This window comes from Oryctolagus cuniculus, chromosome X, assembly GCF_051225735.1.
Source record: "Oryctolagus cuniculus isolate XC-2025 breed Fujian yellow rabbit chromosome X, ASM5122573v1, whole genome shotgun sequence".
Taxonomy (NCBI): Eukaryota; Metazoa; Chordata; class Mammalia; order Lagomorpha; family Leporidae; genus Oryctolagus; species Oryctolagus cuniculus.
The window spans coordinates 112,865,076-112,884,043 of NC_142888.1; the positions used below are offsets into that span (position 1 = coordinate 112,865,076).

The 18,968-nt window shown below is 41.9% G+C and overlaps 1 protein-coding gene across 1 annotated transcript; it reads left to right on the top strand.

Moving 5' to 3' along the window:
* Positions 1-335: 335 nt before the first annotated feature.
* LOC100349189 (zinc finger protein 75D) lies at positions 336-14,078 on the top strand. Its single transcript, XM_017349726.3, is given in 4 exon segments — positions 336-799; positions 3,445-3,571; positions 12,550-12,896; positions 12,898-14,078. Coding segments are annotated over 4 exon segments (1,161 nt in total). The 5' UTR covers positions 336-346; the 3' UTR covers positions 13,132-14,078.
* The last annotated feature ends 4,890 nt before the right edge of the window (positions 14,079-18,968 follow it).

The window sequence follows — 18,968 nt, forward strand, 5'->3', positions numbered from 1 at the left end:
GGTCTGCCTTCACCTTGTTCTCCAAAGATGGTACTTCCTTTAGCTCCTGGCCGAGGGGTCATGTGTAGTGCCTGGGCTCGTTGCTGCACGGCTGCTACTTTTATGTTGCTCTGTGGCATCCCTTGTCCTTCTGTAGAATTTCCACTGCAAAATTCTCTCCAACTCTCCCCTGGGAGTGCACTCCATCCTCTTTTCCTGTGCTTCTTCTGTTTTCAGATTCAGCACATCTTTTCCCTATTCAGCCATGTTGGAACCGTCATTCTTTTTGACATGACTTTTTCTTTCCTGCTCTCCCTCAGTGCCTTTGGAAAGAAGAATCTTTCTTTGGGAAAGGTGGCACCAGAGGATGTCAGGATCACACCCTGGAGTAAAACCATCCCTAGAGAAGATGAGGAGGGAGCTGAAGGCAGATGCCTGCTTGTACTCCACAGTGAGGATTGTGAACTGGGACCCTGAGGGGTCCATGAAAGAGGTTTCCAGCAAGAGTGAGAAATACAGCCCACAAAGAGAGAATATTGGTCCTGAGAAAGCTCTCAAGCACCTGCAGGGCTTCCGTTTTGATGAAGTACCTGGAGCATTCGAGGCTGCCAGCCGTTTTCAGGAACTATGTCATCAGTGGCTGCAGCCAGAGATCCACTCGAAAGAGCAGATCATGGAACTGCTGGTGCTAGAGCGGTTTCTGACCAATCTGCCTCAGAAGACTCAGGATTGGCTGCAGAAGCATCATCTTCAGAACCTCAAGCAGGCTGTGACCCTGGCACAGTACTTCCACAGGGAACCTGCTGAAACAAAGAATGAGGTGAGCAGAAAGAATCCTTACGTGTACGGTGAAATAAGATGAAGGATATGTGTCTGGGTTGGGGGACTGTCAGGGGATGTAGTGGAAATCTCTCTTCTGATGTGCCTGTCAGACAGCAAGCCAGGACCTGAAATCACAGACACGCAGCACGAGTCAGGGCACAGCTTTCATTTGTGGCAGACATTTTTCTAGCTGTAGGGAAAAAATGTATTTTGTCATCTTTAGGTTCAACGTGAAGTGGAGGTGGTGGGCCTAGCCTTTTCATGCCCAAGGAGGTAAGACCAGTTCTCAGAAAAGGAACTAAAAGTCAAGAAAGAATTGGGAAAAGAGAAATGATTCAAACATTGGATGCCCCTGCCAGAGACTGAAGGGAAGAAAAGGAAGCAGTCAAGGGTAAAGTTAGCTCTGTGGAGGCAATAGAGCAAAACAAATAATGGAAAGGAAAAAGGCGAACAAAGATAGTGGAAAAGGAAAAGTGCCTGCAGTGAACTGTAGGGAGTCAGGATGCTGAGGGTCTTGTCCTCTGAGGCAGAAACACACATCTCAGGGCTACAAAGAAAGACCCTCTACTGCCCTCCTCTGGAGATCTGTCCTTGGCCTTTCTGGTGAGTGAGAAGATGTGTGCCCTTGGCAGAGAAGAGTACAGAGCAGGGCCCACTGGCTATCTTCTTGCAACCAAATCATGTGGCTGCTTCTCCCTCATTTTTTCTTCCATTCCTTCCTCTTTCCCCCTTGAAATCCTCCCCTGGCTATGAAGGATTGGATAATCTCGGTTATCAGAGAAAATTGGAAGGTACAAATCCAATGCGGCAGGGATCCCAGGCAAGCACTCAATATAGTAAAGGCAGACTGATAACATACAACCTGCTCAACCCTGGTTGGATGCTTGAGCTATGATTGTGTGCCTATGCTTGAGCTATGATTGTGTGCCTATTGTTGGGGGTCTGTGGATTAGAGGGCTGGCAGTAGGGACAGAAATTTTCACTTTAAAAAATACTTACTGTGCGAAAGCAAAATTTGCATTCATGAACATATACACACAAACACAAAGGTATCACCCATCCACATGTTCTGTGCCCCAAATGCCAACAATGACCAAGGCTGGACCAGTCTAAGGAAATGCAAACTCAACCCAGACCTTTCACATGGATGGCAAGGGCACAACTACTTGAGACATCACCTGCTGCCTCCCAGAATCTGTAATTACAGAAAGCTATATCAGGAATGGAACCAGGTATTAAACCCATATACTCTGACCTGGGATACAGGCATCCTACTTCGCCGTTTTAATACAAACCCAACTTCTGAGGTCTGAGCTCTACTCTTGTTCCTCCCTCTGCCACCAACCTACAACAAAAGTAAATTCTATGCTAATGAGAGGGGATTATCTAGGTTACAGCCCATGATCTCAGAAAGGAGATGGTGCTGTGGGGGCAACAGTAGGTACCTTAAGCTTCAAATGGATGACAGCATAGCCACAATCAATAGATGGGTTCTAGAAAGAATGTTGGAATACGTATTAGGTACTGCAAAAATAGCTGGACTGCAATACTCACTAAGAAAACCAATTTGTACATGAAAGAGGAAAGGAACTTCATAATTCTCTTCTACATGGTGTGTAATAGCCATTGGTTCAATTAGAATATTTTGGGGGATTTTTCACATACCCAGCCATACCACAGTTGTGGTTTCTCCCAAGCTGGGGTTCAGTAGGTGAGAGTTGACCTAAGGCTCAAAAACAACCAAACCGCATAACCCTGACATTGATACTATGGACTCTGCTCCTCAAAAACTTGAGATGAGAGATAAGGGAATGAATACACGGGGACCACTTCATCGTGTAAGTTCAATTAGGGTCAGAAATGGACTGTCAGTGGCAAAATATAAAGAAAATTGTGCAGCAGGACTAAAATGTGAAAAAGCAACCATCTACCACACCTCCTCTAGAATGAAAGACCTGAGACCTTCTTTTTCAGATACCTGTAATTCTTGCCTAGCTCGGTTAACAATTGATTTTATGATATTTATTATATTGATATATTTCATCTCATTAATTTCACTCATGAAATCTGGAGAAACAGCAAATGGAACTGGATCTATGACTGGTAGATACTTGGTTCTTACCTACAATGAGGTGGTCAGTTAATAGGCACACACACATGCTTGTCCAGGTGACCCATCAGCTCAGAGTTCTTGTTCATAAAGAAGAGAGAAATTGTTTCTGGCTGTTTCTACCCACAGCAGTGCGTACTCCACTGATTTTAGTATTGTCTGTCTTAAAAGCATCAGAGACTGGAATATGGCATCTGAGCTCATCTTGCCTTTTCCAGCTTTTTTGGGCGCTTTGGTTTTTGCCTCTGATTTTCCTGCCACCTACAGCCCATGGTGCTCTGTGGGATCTCTGAGGTATGTTAACTCCAGATGTTCTCAGGGCTTGACTTGGTGTATTGGGAATGGGAATTTGGCACCTCTTAGACTGTTTACTGATGTTCTTGGCTCCTTGCTTTCTGCCATTTCACCTTCTTTCCCACAAAATATTGAACTGTTTAATTCCTCAGCACCTGTCTACTGTGTAGTTCTGATATGGGTGGTAGAACTGCTTCTGTAGTGGCAATTACTGAATTAAAAGCCATTCTCTTCTTTAGAGTTTGTTGACATTTGAAGATGTGGCCATGTATTTTTCTGATGAAGAATGGCAATTACTGGACCCATCTCAGAAGACCCTCTACAGAGATGTCATGGGAGATGTCTATGAGGATGCTGCCTATCTAGGTAAAGTTTCACCCTTTCTCTTGTGTAGAAGTTGACTGAAATGTCCTCATTTTATGGAAAATGCCCCTCCCCGTGAGGGAGTCTCAGTCTTCTAGTAGCTGAATGCTCTGACCTTGATAGTGTAGATGGAAGGTAATGTCCAGATTTCCCAGCAGCTTCCTTAATACAGATCCCATTTCTTCTTTTATTTTTGGTTTAGTACCAATAGAATTTTATTAACAATTCTATATATATATATATATATATATATATAATCAACACGGATTAACAGTAGCTCAGCTCTTTAATTTTCAAACCCTAAAGTATGTACCTGACATATTCAATTCATAGTGGGGCTAATAATCTTCTAAAGAAAAACAGGAGACAGAAGCATGGATGTCTGCTGTCTTTGAGAGGCCTTCAAAGATGTTTAAATGTCCTGCAGTACCAGAAGACACTGCAAGTGTCTGGAGCAGGATTCTCTTTCCTGTTTCTATCATTCCTACATACATATGGCATCATAAGAATACTTAATCGACTATATTTTCTTATATATAGATCTGAGAGAAGCACTCCTTCGTTCTCGTCCATTGTTATTTTTTCTTTCTACTTTTTTGATAGAAATTATAGGGATGCTTTCATTTCTTTTTTTAACAAGTTTTGATTTATATAAGGTGAACACATGTCATGTATTTTCATATATACAGATTTAGGAGCATAGTGATACTTCCCACCCTGACCTCCCTCCCACCCACACCCCCATTCCTACATCTCACTTCTTTGATCTAATAGAATTGTTGATCTGTCATCCCCTGCTACTACCTGCAGAGCTGCTCTTGCCATATTTTTCTCATGTCAGAAAAGGGGACCAACTGCTCAGTTCAAAAAACCCTCTGTAGTCCTTTACTCCAGTCTTTTTCTTTTACTCCACAACTGATCCAGCATCATGTCCTCTTAGCTCTATTTTCAAACTATATCTTGGGGCTGGCGCTGTGACATAAAGGGTAAAGCCACCACCTACAGTACTGGCATCCCATCTGGGTGCCGGTTTGAGTCCCTGCTGCTCCACTTCTGATCCAGCTCTCTGCTATGGCCTGGGAAAGCAGTAGAAGATGGCCCAAGTCCTTGGGCCCCTGCACCCACGTGGGAGACCCAGAAGAAGATCCTGTCTCCTGACTTCGGATCGGCGCAGCTCCAGCCACTGCGGCCAGTTGGGAGTGATCCAGCGAATGGAAGACCTCTCTCTCTCTGCCTCTCCTTCTCTCTGTGTGTAACTCTGACTTTCAAATAAAAATAAAAAAAATCATTAAAAAAAGCTATATACTAAATCCACACACGTCTCAACCTCTTCCACTCTCACTATCCTAGCCTAAGCTACCCTCAACTCTAACCAATATACTTCAGTAGCATTGGATTCCCATTTCCCATATTGTTTTCCTAGGTTCTTTTTAAATATTTCTTTTTGCATGTCTATCCACAAAAGACTATTAAGAAGATACCAGATACCTCCCTCCCTCCCCCCCCCCCCCGCTGTAACTCTACCTATCAAATAAACAAATAAAAATCTTTTTAAAAAAGAAGATAACAGATACAACATTTTGCACATTGGAACATTTGGAAAATACTCTGAAATTCAGATGGCATCCTGTGCCCTCAAGGTTGTATTCCCAGATCATCACTGCACCCTAAACTGAAAGTAATGTATTTAGAGCAAAGAGAAGAATCATAGATTCAAAGTTCCCAGGATTTCAAGGAAGATCTTTTTTTTTTTTTTTTTTAACTTTTTTTTAATGAATAGAAATTTCCAAAGTACAGCTTATGGATTACAATGGCTTCCCCTCCCCATAACTTCCCTCCCACCCGCAACCCTCCCCTTTCCCTCTCCCTCTCCTCTTCCATTCACATCAAGATTCATTTTCAATTCTCTTTATATACAGAAGATCAGTTTAGTATATATTAAGAAAAGGTTTCAACAGTTTGCACCCACATAGAAACACAGAGTGAAAAATACTGTTTGAGTACTAGTTGTAGCATTAAATCACAATGTACAGCACACTAAGGACAGAGATTAAGTAAAAGTGTTTTTAATGTACATGTCAGGACAAAACTTCATAAAATTCCTCTTTTTTTTTTTTTTTTTTTTTTAAAGAGGATCAGTTTAGTATGCATTAAGTAAAGATTTCAACAGTTTGCACCCCCATAGAAACACAAAGTGAAATATATTATTTGAGTACTCGTTATAGCATTAAATCTCAATGCACAGCACATTAAGGACAGAGATCCTACATGAGGAGTAAGTGCACAGTGACTCCTGTTGTTGACTTTACCAATTGACACTCCTGTCTATGGCATCAGTAATCTCCCTATGCTCCAGTCATGAGTTTCCAAGGCTATGGAAGCCCCTTGAGTTCTCCGACTCTTATCTTGTTTAGACAAGGTCATAGTCAAAGTGGAGGTTCTCTCCTCCCTTCAGAGAAAGGTACCTCCTTCTTTGAAGACCTGTTCTTTCCACTGAGATCTCACTCACAGAGATCTTTTGCCAGAGTGTCTTGGCTCTCCATGCCTGAAATACTCTCATGGGCTTTTCAGCCAGAAACTCCACAAAAACAAAACCAACAACCCACTTAAGAGATGGGCCAAGGACCTCAATAGACATTTTTCAAAAGAGGAAATCCAAATGGCCAACAGGCACATGAAAAAATGTTCAAGGTCATTAGCAATCAGAGAAATGCAAATCAAAACCACAATGAGGTTCCACCTCACCCCGGTTAGAATGGCTCACATTCAGAAATCTACCAACAACAGATGCTGGCGAGGATGTGGGGAAAAAGGGACACTAACCCACTGTTGGTGGGAATGCAAACTGGTCAAGCCACTATGGAAATCAGTCTGGAGATTCCTCAGAAACCTGAAGATAACCCTACCGTTCGACCCAGCCATCCCACTCCTTGGAATTTACCCAAAGGAATTTAAATTGGCAAACAAAAAAGCGGTCTGCAGCCTAATGTTTATTGCAGCACAATTCACAATAGCTAAGACCTGGAACCAACCTAAATGCCCATCAACGGTAGACTGGATAAAGAAATTATGGGATATGTACTCTTTAGAATACTATACTGCAGTAAGAAACAACGAAATCCAGTCATTTGCAACAAAATGGAGGAATCTGGAACACATCATGCTGAGTGAAATAAGCCAGTCCCAAAGGGACAAATACCATATGTTCTCCCTGATCGGTGACAACTGACTGAACACCAAAAAGGAAACTTGTTGAAGTGAAAGGGACACTATGGGAAACGGTGACTTGATCAGCATAGCCCTGACTGTTAATGAACAACTTAATACATTATCCCTCTTAGTAGTTTTTTTGTCTGTTCTACTTAATATGACTGATTTAATTCTGTAATTAATACACAGTTATTCTTAAGTGTTGAAATTTAACTGAAATGTGATCCCTGTTAAACATAAGAGTAGGAATAAGAGAGGGAAGAGATATATAATTTGGGACATGCTCAAGCTGACTTGCCCCAAATGGTAGAGTTAGAAACATACCAGGGGACTCCAATTTAATCCCATCAAGGTGGCATGTACCAATGCCATCTCACTAGTCCAAGTGATCAATTTCAGTTCGCAATTGATCATAATGAAAGGACTAAGAGTCAAAGGGAGCACATAAGCAAGTCTAGTACCTGCTAACACTAACCGATAGAATAAATAAAGGGGAGAGTGATCCAACATGGGAAGTGAGATACTCAGCAGACTCATAGAATGGCAGATGCCCTAAATAGCACTCTGGCCTCAGAATCAGCCCTAAAGGCATTCAGATCTGGCTGAAAAGGAAGATCTTATAAAGTGTCTTATAGATAAGTATAATTATTGGAAGAGAAGAAGTTTTTCAAACAGGAATCTTTTTTAAAAGAATTTATTTATTTACTTGAGAGGTAGAGAGTTAAAGAGAGTGAGAGGGAGAGACAGAGAGAAAGGTCTTCCTTCTGTTGGTTCACTCCCCAAATGGCTGCAATGGCCAGAGCTGTGCAGGAACCAGGTACTTCTTCCCAGTCTCCCATGTGGATGCAGGGGCTCAAGGACTTGGGCAAGCTTCTGCTTTCCCAGGCCATAGCAGAGAGCTGGATTGGAGGAGGAGCAACCAGGACTAGAACTGGTGCCCATATGGGATGCCAGCACTGCAGACGGAGTATTAACCTACTGTTCCATGGCGCTAGCTCCTCAAACATGAATCTTTACAGGGACTTAACATTTTAAGGTGGTGCGCTGTATTTTTAATTGAAATTTTTATTGAGATTTTAGATTCAATATGCAGATTTAAAATGTAATACAAATTTAGTACAAGTAAAATGTACATTTTACTGTTTCCCACCATGATAACTATTGCAAAAATAGCATGATATCACAAGATATTGAGATTGGTACAAACCCCTGATCTTATTCTGATAGCCCCAATTTTTATTTCTCTTTCTCTGTCTCTGTCTCTCTCTGTCTTTCTGTCTGTGTGTGTTTGTGTGTGTACAGTTTTATCACTTGGAAATTTTTGTATTCACCACCATATTCAGAATACTGGACAGTTCCATTACTACAAGGATCCTTCTGTTGCCCACAGAAGGTAATATACACACTTCCCCACATCTCCACTAACCAACGCCAGTCACTAAGCTGTTCCATATTTCTAAACTTTTGCCATTTGAAAGATGTTATGTGAATGGAATCATGATATATATGCATATATGTATATTTAATTGTTTGTGATTAACTGTCTTCACTCAAAATAATTCCTCTGGGCATTTGAGTAAACTGTTGGCTATGTCAAGTTAGTTCCCATTTATTGCTGTTTAGTGATCCATAGAGTTGATACACCACTGTTTCAGCACTTCCTGTTAATGTCTTTGCTGTCTAGAGGTTTTAGCTACTATGAATAAAGCTTCCATTAATATTCATGTACATGTTTTTATGTCAAGAGAAATTTTCATTTCTCTGGGTTTAATGCCTCAAGGGTGCAATTGCTGATTAGTATGGTAATGAAATATTTGACTTTATTAGAAACTGCTGAACGGTTTTCCAGAGTGGCTGTACTATCTTGCATTCCCCCCAGCAATGTATGGGAGATCTAGTTTCTCCACATGCTTGTCGATGTTTAGTGTCTGCGTTTTTAATGTTAGCATTCTGATATCTCATTGTTGGTTTAATTTGCATTTGAAAATGGCTGATAATGTTTTACATCTTTTCATGCACTTATCAGCCATCTCTATCTCTTCTTCATTGAAGTATCTTTTGCCTATATTTTAACTGGATTGGTTTTCAACTTATATTCTAGATTCTCATGCTTTGTCAGCTATGTCCCTCTCTACTTCCCTGCCTTTCAAATAAATAAAGTAAATGATTTTTTTGACAGGCAGAGTTAGACAGAGAGAAAGGTCTTCCTTTTTCTATTGTTTCACCCCCCAAGTGGCCGCCACGGCTAGAGCGTTGCCGCCGGCGCACTGCGCTAATCCGAAGCCAGGAGCCAGGTGCTTCCTCCTGGTCTCCCATGCGGGTGCAAGGCCCAAGGACTTGGGCCATCCTCCACTGCCTTCCCGGGCCACAGCAGAGAGCTGGACTGGAAGAGGAGCAACCAGGACAGAATCCAGCGCTCCAACCGGGACTAGAACCCGGGGTGCCGGTGCAGCAGGAGGAAGATTAGCCAAGTGAGCTGCGGCACAGGCCGTAAATGATTTTTTAAAAAAAGATTTTTTTCATCTATTCCCAGATATGCACCTTCCCATGTAAATTTTATGGTAAGCTCATCTTTGTTTACAATAAACTCTGTTGAAACTTTTTCAGAAATCAGATTAAACCTACGTATCAGTTTGAGGAGAATTGATGACTTTATTTTGTTGATTCTTCCAATTAATGAACACAATATGTCTCTATTTAGGTCACCTTTATTTGCATTTGTTTTATCAGCTTTCTCTAATTTTCATTGTCTAAATAAGCACATATCCTGGTATTTTCATAAGCTTGTTTTCACTGGAACAATTGCAAATGGTAACTTTTTCATTTGGGTTTCTGCATGTTCTTGTTTTATACAGGAATATCATTGATTTTGTGTTTTGATCTTGTATGCTGTGACTATACTATATTCACTTTTTAGTTCTAAGAGGTTTTTTTTATAGATTCCCTGGGAATTTTATTGTAGGAATCTACAATTTCTATCTGTGGTGCCTTTTATTTGTTTTGTTTGCATTAGGCTGAATATGAAGACTCCTTGCCTTATTCCCAAATTTTCCCAAATGCCTTCAGTTTTTCACAATTACAGATGATTTCAGCACTGCATTTGTTATTGAAGTTCTTTCTTAGGTTTATATAATTCTTAACTTAAGAATTAGTTTTGTCGTGACACTTTTTGTGTTTCAGTTAATAGAAACATATGCTATGTCTCATTTAGTTTGTTGATATGATAAGTTATGTTGATTGATTTTCTAATGTGTATCCACCATTGCCCACCAGCAATAAATCCTATTGGATCATGATATGTAATCCTTTTTACACATTGTTACATTCAATTTTCCAACATTTAATTGATAATTTTTGCAATGAAGTGTAAGGAAGATGTTAATCTTTAATTTTCTTCTTTAGTACCATCTTTGTGGGGTTTTGCTAACAGGAAAATACTGGCCTTATAAAATGATATGTCTTTTTTTTAAAGATTCACTTCATTTATTTGAAAGTCAGAGTTACAGAGAGAGGTAGAGACAGAGACAGAGATAGTTCTTCCATTCACTGGTTCACTCCCCAAATGGCCGCAGTGGCTGGAGCTGATCTGATCCAAATCCAGGAGCCAGGAGCCTCTTCTGGGTCTACAGTGTAGGTGCAGGAGCCCAAGCACATGGGCCATCCTCCACTACTTTCCCAGGCACATTAACAGGGAGCTGAATCAGAAGTGGAGCAGCCGAGAATCAAACTGGTGCCCATATGAGATGCTGGCGCTGCAGGCCGGGGCTTTAACCTGCTGTGCCACATCACCAGCCCCAGTATTTCTTCTCTTTTCTGAAATACATTGTACAAGTTGCTGTTAATTCTTTAACTATTTGCTAGACACCTCCACTGACACTCTCTGGACCTGGAGACGTTTTTTGAGACTTTTTAAATTATTAATTCACTTTCTTCTTAAAAATTCTTTATTTATGATTATTTATTTGAGAGGCAGACTGAGACAGAGATCTTAGACTTACTGGTTCATTCCTCAAATTCCTGCAACGATCAGGGTTATACCAGGACAAAGCCAAGAATCTGGAACACAATCTGGATCTCCCATATGAATGGCACGGATGCAAGTTTTTGAGCCATAATCTGTTGCCCACAAGGCAGGAAACTGGAATAGAAAGTGGAGCTGTGATTCAAACTCAGGCATTTTGATACAGCTTATGAACGTCCCATGTGGCATCTTAACCACTGTGCCTAATGCCTCAGGCAGAAATGACTTTCTTTAATGGCCATAGTGCTGTTATTTCTATAGGAACTGAAATTGATCACTTGGACTAGTGAGATGGCACTGGTACATGCCACCTTGATGGGATTGTATTGGAATCCCCTGGTATGTTTCTAACTCTACCGTTTGAGGTAAGTCAGGTTGAGCATGTCCCAAATTGTACATCTCCTCCCTCTCTTATTCCCACTCTTATATTTAACAGGGGTCACTTTTCAGTTAAATTTAAACACCTAAGAATAATTGTGTATTAATTACAGAGTTCAACCAATAGTATTAAGTAGAACAAAAAAAAATACTAAAAGGGATAAAGTATTACATTGTACATCAACAGTCAGGACAAGGGCTGATCAAGTCACTGTTTGTCATAGTGTCCATTTCACTTCAACAGGTTTCCTTTTTGGTGCTCAGTTAGTTGTCGCCGATCAGGGAGAACATATGATATTTGTCCCTTTGGGACTGGCTTAGTTCACTCAGCATAATGTTTTCCAGATTCCTCCATTTTGTTGCAAATGACCAGATTTCATTGTTTTTGACTGCTGTATAGTATTCTATAGAGTACGTGTTCCATAATTTCTTTATCCAGTCTACTGTTGATGGGCATTTGGGTTGGTTCCAGGTCTTAGCTATTGTGAATTGAGCTGCAATAAACATTAATGTGCAGACAGCTTTTATTTTGTTGTAGTTTAGCCTGCAGATGCTTTCTCACTTTCGTGGGCTATGCTTCCTATGACAGTCTGCTTTTCGGAGTGCTGTTTTGACTTCCTTGATTTATCTGGATCTCTGCTGGTACTACCTGAAGATATGGAGGTTATTTTCCTAGACCAGGATGATTCTCAGTAAGGAAGGGGAAGCTCAGATATGTTGGGCTTCCTAGCCTAGGCTGTGTGTTGTGGCTGGGTCCTGCTTGTTGGTTCTGTTGCCCACTTGAGTATCTCCTATTGAAAGGACAAAGTCTCCAATCTCTAGTATTTAAGAGGCTTCCAATCCATTCCCCTCAACATGTTTCTCCTGACAGTTCTGCTCGTATTTTAGTATCTCTCAGCTGGGACTGTGTCTCCAGCCCAGTATGGAGGACATGTAATTCTGCTGTCAATTTTATCAACAGGATTACAGGCTGATTCTGTTTTCTAGTTATGTTTAATTTGCCTGCTGTTGTCAGAAGTTTTCCCATTCAGTTTGGGGAATGGGTATGCCTACCTAGGTTGAGGGTTCAAAAATCCTAGAGCTGGATTGTATTTGGAGTAGTAAGAATCCCTAGGTCCTAGGGTCAAAAACCAGTTTACCTTCTTCTTTGCATTTCTCAGAATTACTTTTTTGCTTCTTTCTTATATTGTTTAAAGGGTTTATTGTTGTGCCTAGCAGGGAGGGTCAGGGAGAAATGGGTGTATACCATTGTGTCCAAACTGTGTTGTTTCTGTGTCTTTTACAAACAATCATCATTGCCTTTTTTAACTCCATTCCTGTAATCTCCTTGCTCTGAGAACCAGATGACTTATTATTCTGTTTGTTCTGGCAGGGTTAAAGCTCAAAAATGATATTGGAAATGATCATGCTGTATCTGTTCCTGCATCAGAAATGCAAGCACCAGGATGCAAAGTATCAAAAAAGACCAAAAGAGGAGCTTCCCAGAAAGCAACAGGCCTAGAACTTCACAGAGTCCAGAAGGATCATCCAGCCTATCCAGAGGAGGGAAATATATCTGTAACTCTTAAACAGGCATGGGTGAAATATATGAAGCATCACAGGGCAGACCACACAGAAGAGAAATCTTTTAAGTGTCAGAAGTGTGAGAAAAGCTTCAAATTTAGATCTGAACTTATTAGGCACCAGAGAATTCATACTTAAGAGAAGCCCTATAAATGGTCGGCAGTGTGATAGGTTTAGATTGCATTCAGATGTTAAACACCTCATATCACACCAAGGAATAAAGCCATATAAATGCTCATGGTTTAGGAAAGACTTCATTCATACAGCAAATCTACACACACATCAAATAATTCATACAGGGGAGAAGCCCTTTAAATGTGATGAGTGTGGAACACAACTCATTCAGAATTCACACCTTATTAAATACCAGAAAACCCACATAGATGACTAGCTCTCTTATCTATAACTATAGGATTCTATGCAATTACTTGATTACCCAGAGTTTCCCCGTCCTCAGTGATCTAAATTCTGTAGTTATAAGGAGGGATTTGGCAAATAATATCATGGCCACAAGTCCTACTGTCATTCTTTGTTCTGTCTCAGGACAGATGAAGTACAAGAATATTCAGCTCCTCTGAAGGGCTCTCATGGAGAATGACTTAATTAGGAAGAGCTTCAATGGCTATCCTTCTGTCTCAATGAAAAAACAAGCCTGTGGCTCAGGACACCTTACACTGGAACAGAAAGAGTACATTAATGTATATATGTATATATATTATACATTATATTATATGTTATATATTATATTATACATGTATATATATTATATATACCTGAATGTTCTTCAAGACAGTGTAGAGATTTTACAGAACTGATTTACTGAGAGTCATAAGGAAAGCCCTGTGATTTGTTAGCCTTGGTGCACATCTGGTACCAGGAAGGAACTTCTAGAAGTTTTAGAGCAGAATAAGGAATGCTGCTTCAAGTAATAGTCCCAGTGAGAGCCAGGTCAGATAGAGACTGTTTTCTGACGTTGGTTTCCCTCCATTCACCATTGCTCTAAGTTATTATCTCCAAAGCAAAGGCAATGCAATGTCAATGAAAATTGGAAGACATGGATTTATATCTATGTCACACCCTGGTTTATGAGGTCAGCCAAAGCTACTGTTTCATATTTCATAAAATTTCAATTATTTAATAAAAATGATATGTGTTATATTAAATGTAAACATTAAATAAATTGTCTTTGATATCAAATCACCCAGAAATGGTCAATGTTTACTTTTTTGGAATAGATGTTTTCAGATTTTTTTCTACCAAGAGACGTTTCTGAAGCTGTTTTTATATTTGTAGAATAGGGACAGTAATACGCAGCCCTCAAGGTTACTCTGAGGATGAACTGAAACTTGTGTGAGCCTGCCAAGCTCAGGGATTGACCATGTATGTCCCACAAACTTTTGTAACCTTCATTTATCTCTTAGCCAGTTATTTGGAAAATAAACATTCATTGTTTGTGCAACTTCTAAGCATTCTTATTGTGTTTTCTTTCATTGCAAGCTGGTTTACTGATGGTCAGAGTTTGGTATTCTGGCATGACCTTTCTGGATGTGCTCTTTTCTAGTCAATGTTAAACAATACGCTAGTGTCCCAATTCTACTAGATATAATGCTTATTAGGAACAGAACTAAAATATACTAGAGCCTCTCAGAGTAAAATGTATGTAAAAGAAGGGGAGGTGATGGCTAGAGGCAGAATTTTTGTGGACAATATATATTCTAGTTGGTGCATACTCAAATTAATAAACTCTAAATGAAAATGCAAATAGGTGACAACAGAGATGCCCACTAAAAAGAATGAGAGTTTTAAGCCACGAGGAAGAAGTGGCCTTGGAGAAAATACACCATTATAATTCTCAAAGGCTTGGAAACTATGACTGCCCCACGGCTACTGCAGATTTATCTGAGACTATGTCCAAGGAACTAAAAAGTGGAATTCTGTTTCCTCAAGAGAGCCCCACTCTCTGTGTGAGCTCATGTTGTTTAGTATCCTGGATAAATGCTTTTGTACCACTTTTGAAAATACTGAGAAATTCAAAGAAGCACTGTATCGATGGAGCCAACGGTTACTGCCACTCACGAAATTTAGTGAAGTCCCCCCAAATGGGTCAGCAACAGGTACCCTTCACAAAGCGCCCAGCCCATTATAATACATACAAGTTAGTTTCAGAGTTCATTTTGCAGGTGTTCCTCTACCCTGACATCATTCCCAGGGAGGATAGATAATGGGAATGTGGGTGCTATTTTTAATCTATTTTATCTGTTTGAGAGACAGAGAGATCCCCTTTGTTGGTTCTCTTCCCAAAAGCCTGCAGTTTCTGGGACTAAGCCATGATGAAGCTGGAACTCACTTTAGGTCTCCCACGTGCCCCACAAGAACCTAATTACGTGATCCATCCAGCTTCCTCTCAGAATCTGTCTTGGCAGGAAGCTGGAATCAAGAACTGGAGCTGGAACTCAGACCCAGACGTTTTGTTGCAATATACTGCCATCTTCACTACTAGGCCAAATACCTGCCCTAAACATGGGCCCTGTTTGTGAAGTCAAGTACTTACAGAAAGTGTCAGGAAGTGATTGTCTCTGGATTCATCTGGAAAGAGAGAGGGAAAAATGTAGGGTTCTTTGTTTTCCAGATACTGTACCATTCTTTGAATATAAGGGCTCTAGGAGGAAGCACACATTCTTCCCTAGGCTGTGGAATAGGATTTAGTAGTCAGAGCTAAACATTTCTTTTCTTTTCAACCATCTGACAATCTCCCAGGGCCCCATTCCCCATGCATCCTGAGTACTGCTATCATCTCAGAAAAGGGAGAGAAATGTATCCATGGAGAATTAGCATGAAGGGGGGGGGGCTGGCTCTGCAGCACAGGGATAAGATGCGTGTAGTACACTAAGTTTTGGAGAATAAAACAGGGAGGCAACACAGGAAAGCTCAGGGACTGGAGAAGCAGACAGAGCACTCATTCAAGGGACAAAGAGAAGCAGCAGAATGCTTCAACTTTAGGTCCCACAGGCAGAGGCAGAACTGAGGAGAGAAAGGCTGATCTGAAACAAGGTATGAGGACTCTGAGTTTATCCCCCAGTCTCTGTGCTCTTAGAGAAGATGTGCTGAGTGCAGAGAAGAAAGAAGCTGGAAGAGCAAAGGAGAGGGGTCTTTTTACTCAGGTGTGTGTTTGTAAGACCTGAGTGGAAGTCTGAAGGCTCAGGGACCAGAATGCCATTGCTTGCTGTGCCTGAGGCACAAAAGCAAATCAGTGGGTCAAGGCCAGGCCATGCCAGACCTAGGTCTCCACTTCCCCTCCCAGCAAACAACGAGATGGCTTCTCTCCCTGGGCAGGCACATTCAGATCCCTTCCAGATTGTCCAACTCCCACACACACACACTTCCTCCACTGCCTTGCTCCCACTGCCACGCTCCCACTGCCACAGGCCAATCTTGTGGGCATTTGGCAACTCAGTTCCCACAGAGCAGGATGCCCAGGGACAGGGCCTAGAGAGTGTTAACTGTGCTTCACTGTTCATAGAGGAATGAACTCCCTAACTGAGAATGGGCACCCAGGTGGAGGAAGAGAGAAAGAATAAAAATGAACACTGGCAGAGTGTTTAAGTGCTCTCCTTGCCACCTCCTCTCTCTTTTCCTTGAAAGTGAATAAATGGCAGGTAGGTGGGCATGGTGATGAGGATGATGAGGATGAGGCTCCCTGCAAAAGTCCTGTCCCTGGCTCAGCAGTGTACATAGTCATTGCTAAGGTCACCGATTCCCATTGCTGTCTTTTTTTGTCTTCCTCTTCTCTATCTGTGCTGCCTACTCCTTACTTCCACTGTGGTTTTGAGTAAGGAATACAGCCCTGGTCGGAATAAGAGTCAGACAAACTCTCCCAGGAATCCAGAATTATGAGTAGATGAAGGGTGGGACTTGCAGGAGGAGCCAAGATTGAGGGAAGCAGGGGGATCATGTCCCCCCTCAGATTTGAACAACCGAGGGAAAGGATGGAGAGACAGAAGCCAGAACAGCTTTGGAAAACAAGTCTGCTCCAATGCTAGTATTTGTGCTGAAGAAGAGAGAAAGATATATAATGCTAAGCAACATTTCCTCTGTCTCTCCTCCAGCTCGGGTATCGCTGTGTGAGAACTGAGGTGAAAAGAAGGATCTGACTCCTATCCAAAGTACACAGCAGACACTTCAGAAGAACTCTGAGTTCTAAGATGAGGGAGGGAGGGAGGGAGGGAGGGAGAGAGAGAGAGAGAGAGAGAGAGAGAGAGAGAATATCATCTACCTGCTGGTTAATTCCCAAAAAGGCCACAGCTGCTTGGGCTGGGCCAAGCTGAAGCCAGGAAGCAGGAACTCCACTCCGATCTTCCATATGGTTTGCAAGGGCCCAAGTATTTGGGTCATTTTCCATTTAGTAGGGAGCTGGATTGGAAGCAAAGTAGCCAGGACTGAAACCAGCACTGTGCTATGTGATGCCCTTACATCGAAAGTGCTGGCTCAACCTCCTTGCACTACAATGCCAGCCCTCGATTTTGCTTTGCTTTTAGACACCAATGGGACCTCCTAACCTGTCCAGATCTTCCCAGGTATATCACATCCCATTTCCTCTTTGTAATTGCCCCTCAAAACTCCCTCCATATTGACTGTGTTCTTATACAACATTATTTAATATATATTTTGTTTAAACAGCAATGGCTGGGCACCACCCTCAGAGTTTCTCCTTCATTTAGAGTGTGATACAGCCAGGAAATCGGCATTCCTAACAGGATCTGACATACGCTGATGCTGTTGCAATGCAACTTTGAGAACTACTGTCTTAGAGCATTTCTCGCATACTTTCTCTTGAGAGCAGAGGTTGCCTTAGAAGCCATAGCTCTATCAAAGGCAGGCCCAGTGTCAGACACCTGTATAAACTCTTGATCACATAGGCCTAATGACATAAGGATTAAATAGGAGCTTAACCTGCAACTTATTCTCATGTCACTTCCAAATCTGCATGAACAATCAAGTGTGGGTACTGAATCTCCAGTGTTCCCTCATTTTTGAGGCTTCCAGTACCTATCTCTGCTCTCACACTGTTTCTTCAGGACTGTTAGAATGGCTAAACTGTTACAGAAACCTGGAGTGAGAAAACTCCCTTTATTCAAACAGGCACCAGAGACAGTGGAGGATCCAAGCAGTTTATTACACCAGTGGGCTCAGCTGGAATCATTTCCCGAGAACTGAGCGACAATCCCAAATTTCTTACAATATTTATAGGTTCATCAGCATCATACCTTAGCTGTTACAGCATTGGTGGGTTTAAATTGCAGCCTACGTGACTTAGGACCACACTTCCAATGGTCAGTGGGCCTGGTATGTTTGTAGAAGAGATATCAGGAGCAGATTTATTAGGACAGATTTATGACTGGAGTTTACAGAAGCAGAACTTAGTACTTCTACCCTCTATGGACAAGATCACAATGGGCAGTGCTTCACTAGTTAATTGCGAGCAGCCACTTTTCAAGGTCTGTGCTGGGAGGAGGAGTCCACTTTTCTTTCTTTGTCTCTGGTTGCGGCCATATTTCTTTTACAGAACCTCTCACTGAGTTCTGGATGATGGGTCTACACTGCTCCGGGTTTCTCTAGATTCCCAAGAAAGAGTACTGCACCAGCACCTCTGCTGTCTGGCACATCAGTCACCAGCTACTAAGCTGGCTACATTCCAGGAACTCTGGGCTCTCCTCGTCTGTGTGGGTGGAGCTGACCTAAACGCTTAAGAACCATCTCTGTGAAGTGTTTTTTCTCCTTCCTGATAACTGTGTCTCCTCCTCCATCCTGCCTGCCTGCTCACCCTTTGTAGCTCAAGCCTATGTCCCCTCTCAGAACTGACCCTCACAAGGCTCACTGAGGAGCCTGAAATGATGAAGCAGGACAGAACAGGGGCCTGACTATCTCCAGGGAGACTCAGCCATCTCTGAGCACTCCTGACTCTTGTCACATTCTGGTGATGGGCAGGACTTGGATCCTTCCAGCGCCCAGAGGCTCACTTGACAATAGGCAGCCTGAGAGAAACTCAGCACAATTACCCAGGCCTGTCCATTGTCCTTTGAGTCACTGGCAGTCTCCCCAGTGGTTTGGGTTTGTCCTCACCTCTGAGGCCTGCAGTTCCCCCAGAGATATCTCCTTGATTATTGGTGCTGTTGGAGTTCTTGTGAGGAAACCATTGCCTACCTCAAGATCAGGAAACTAATTCTCTGT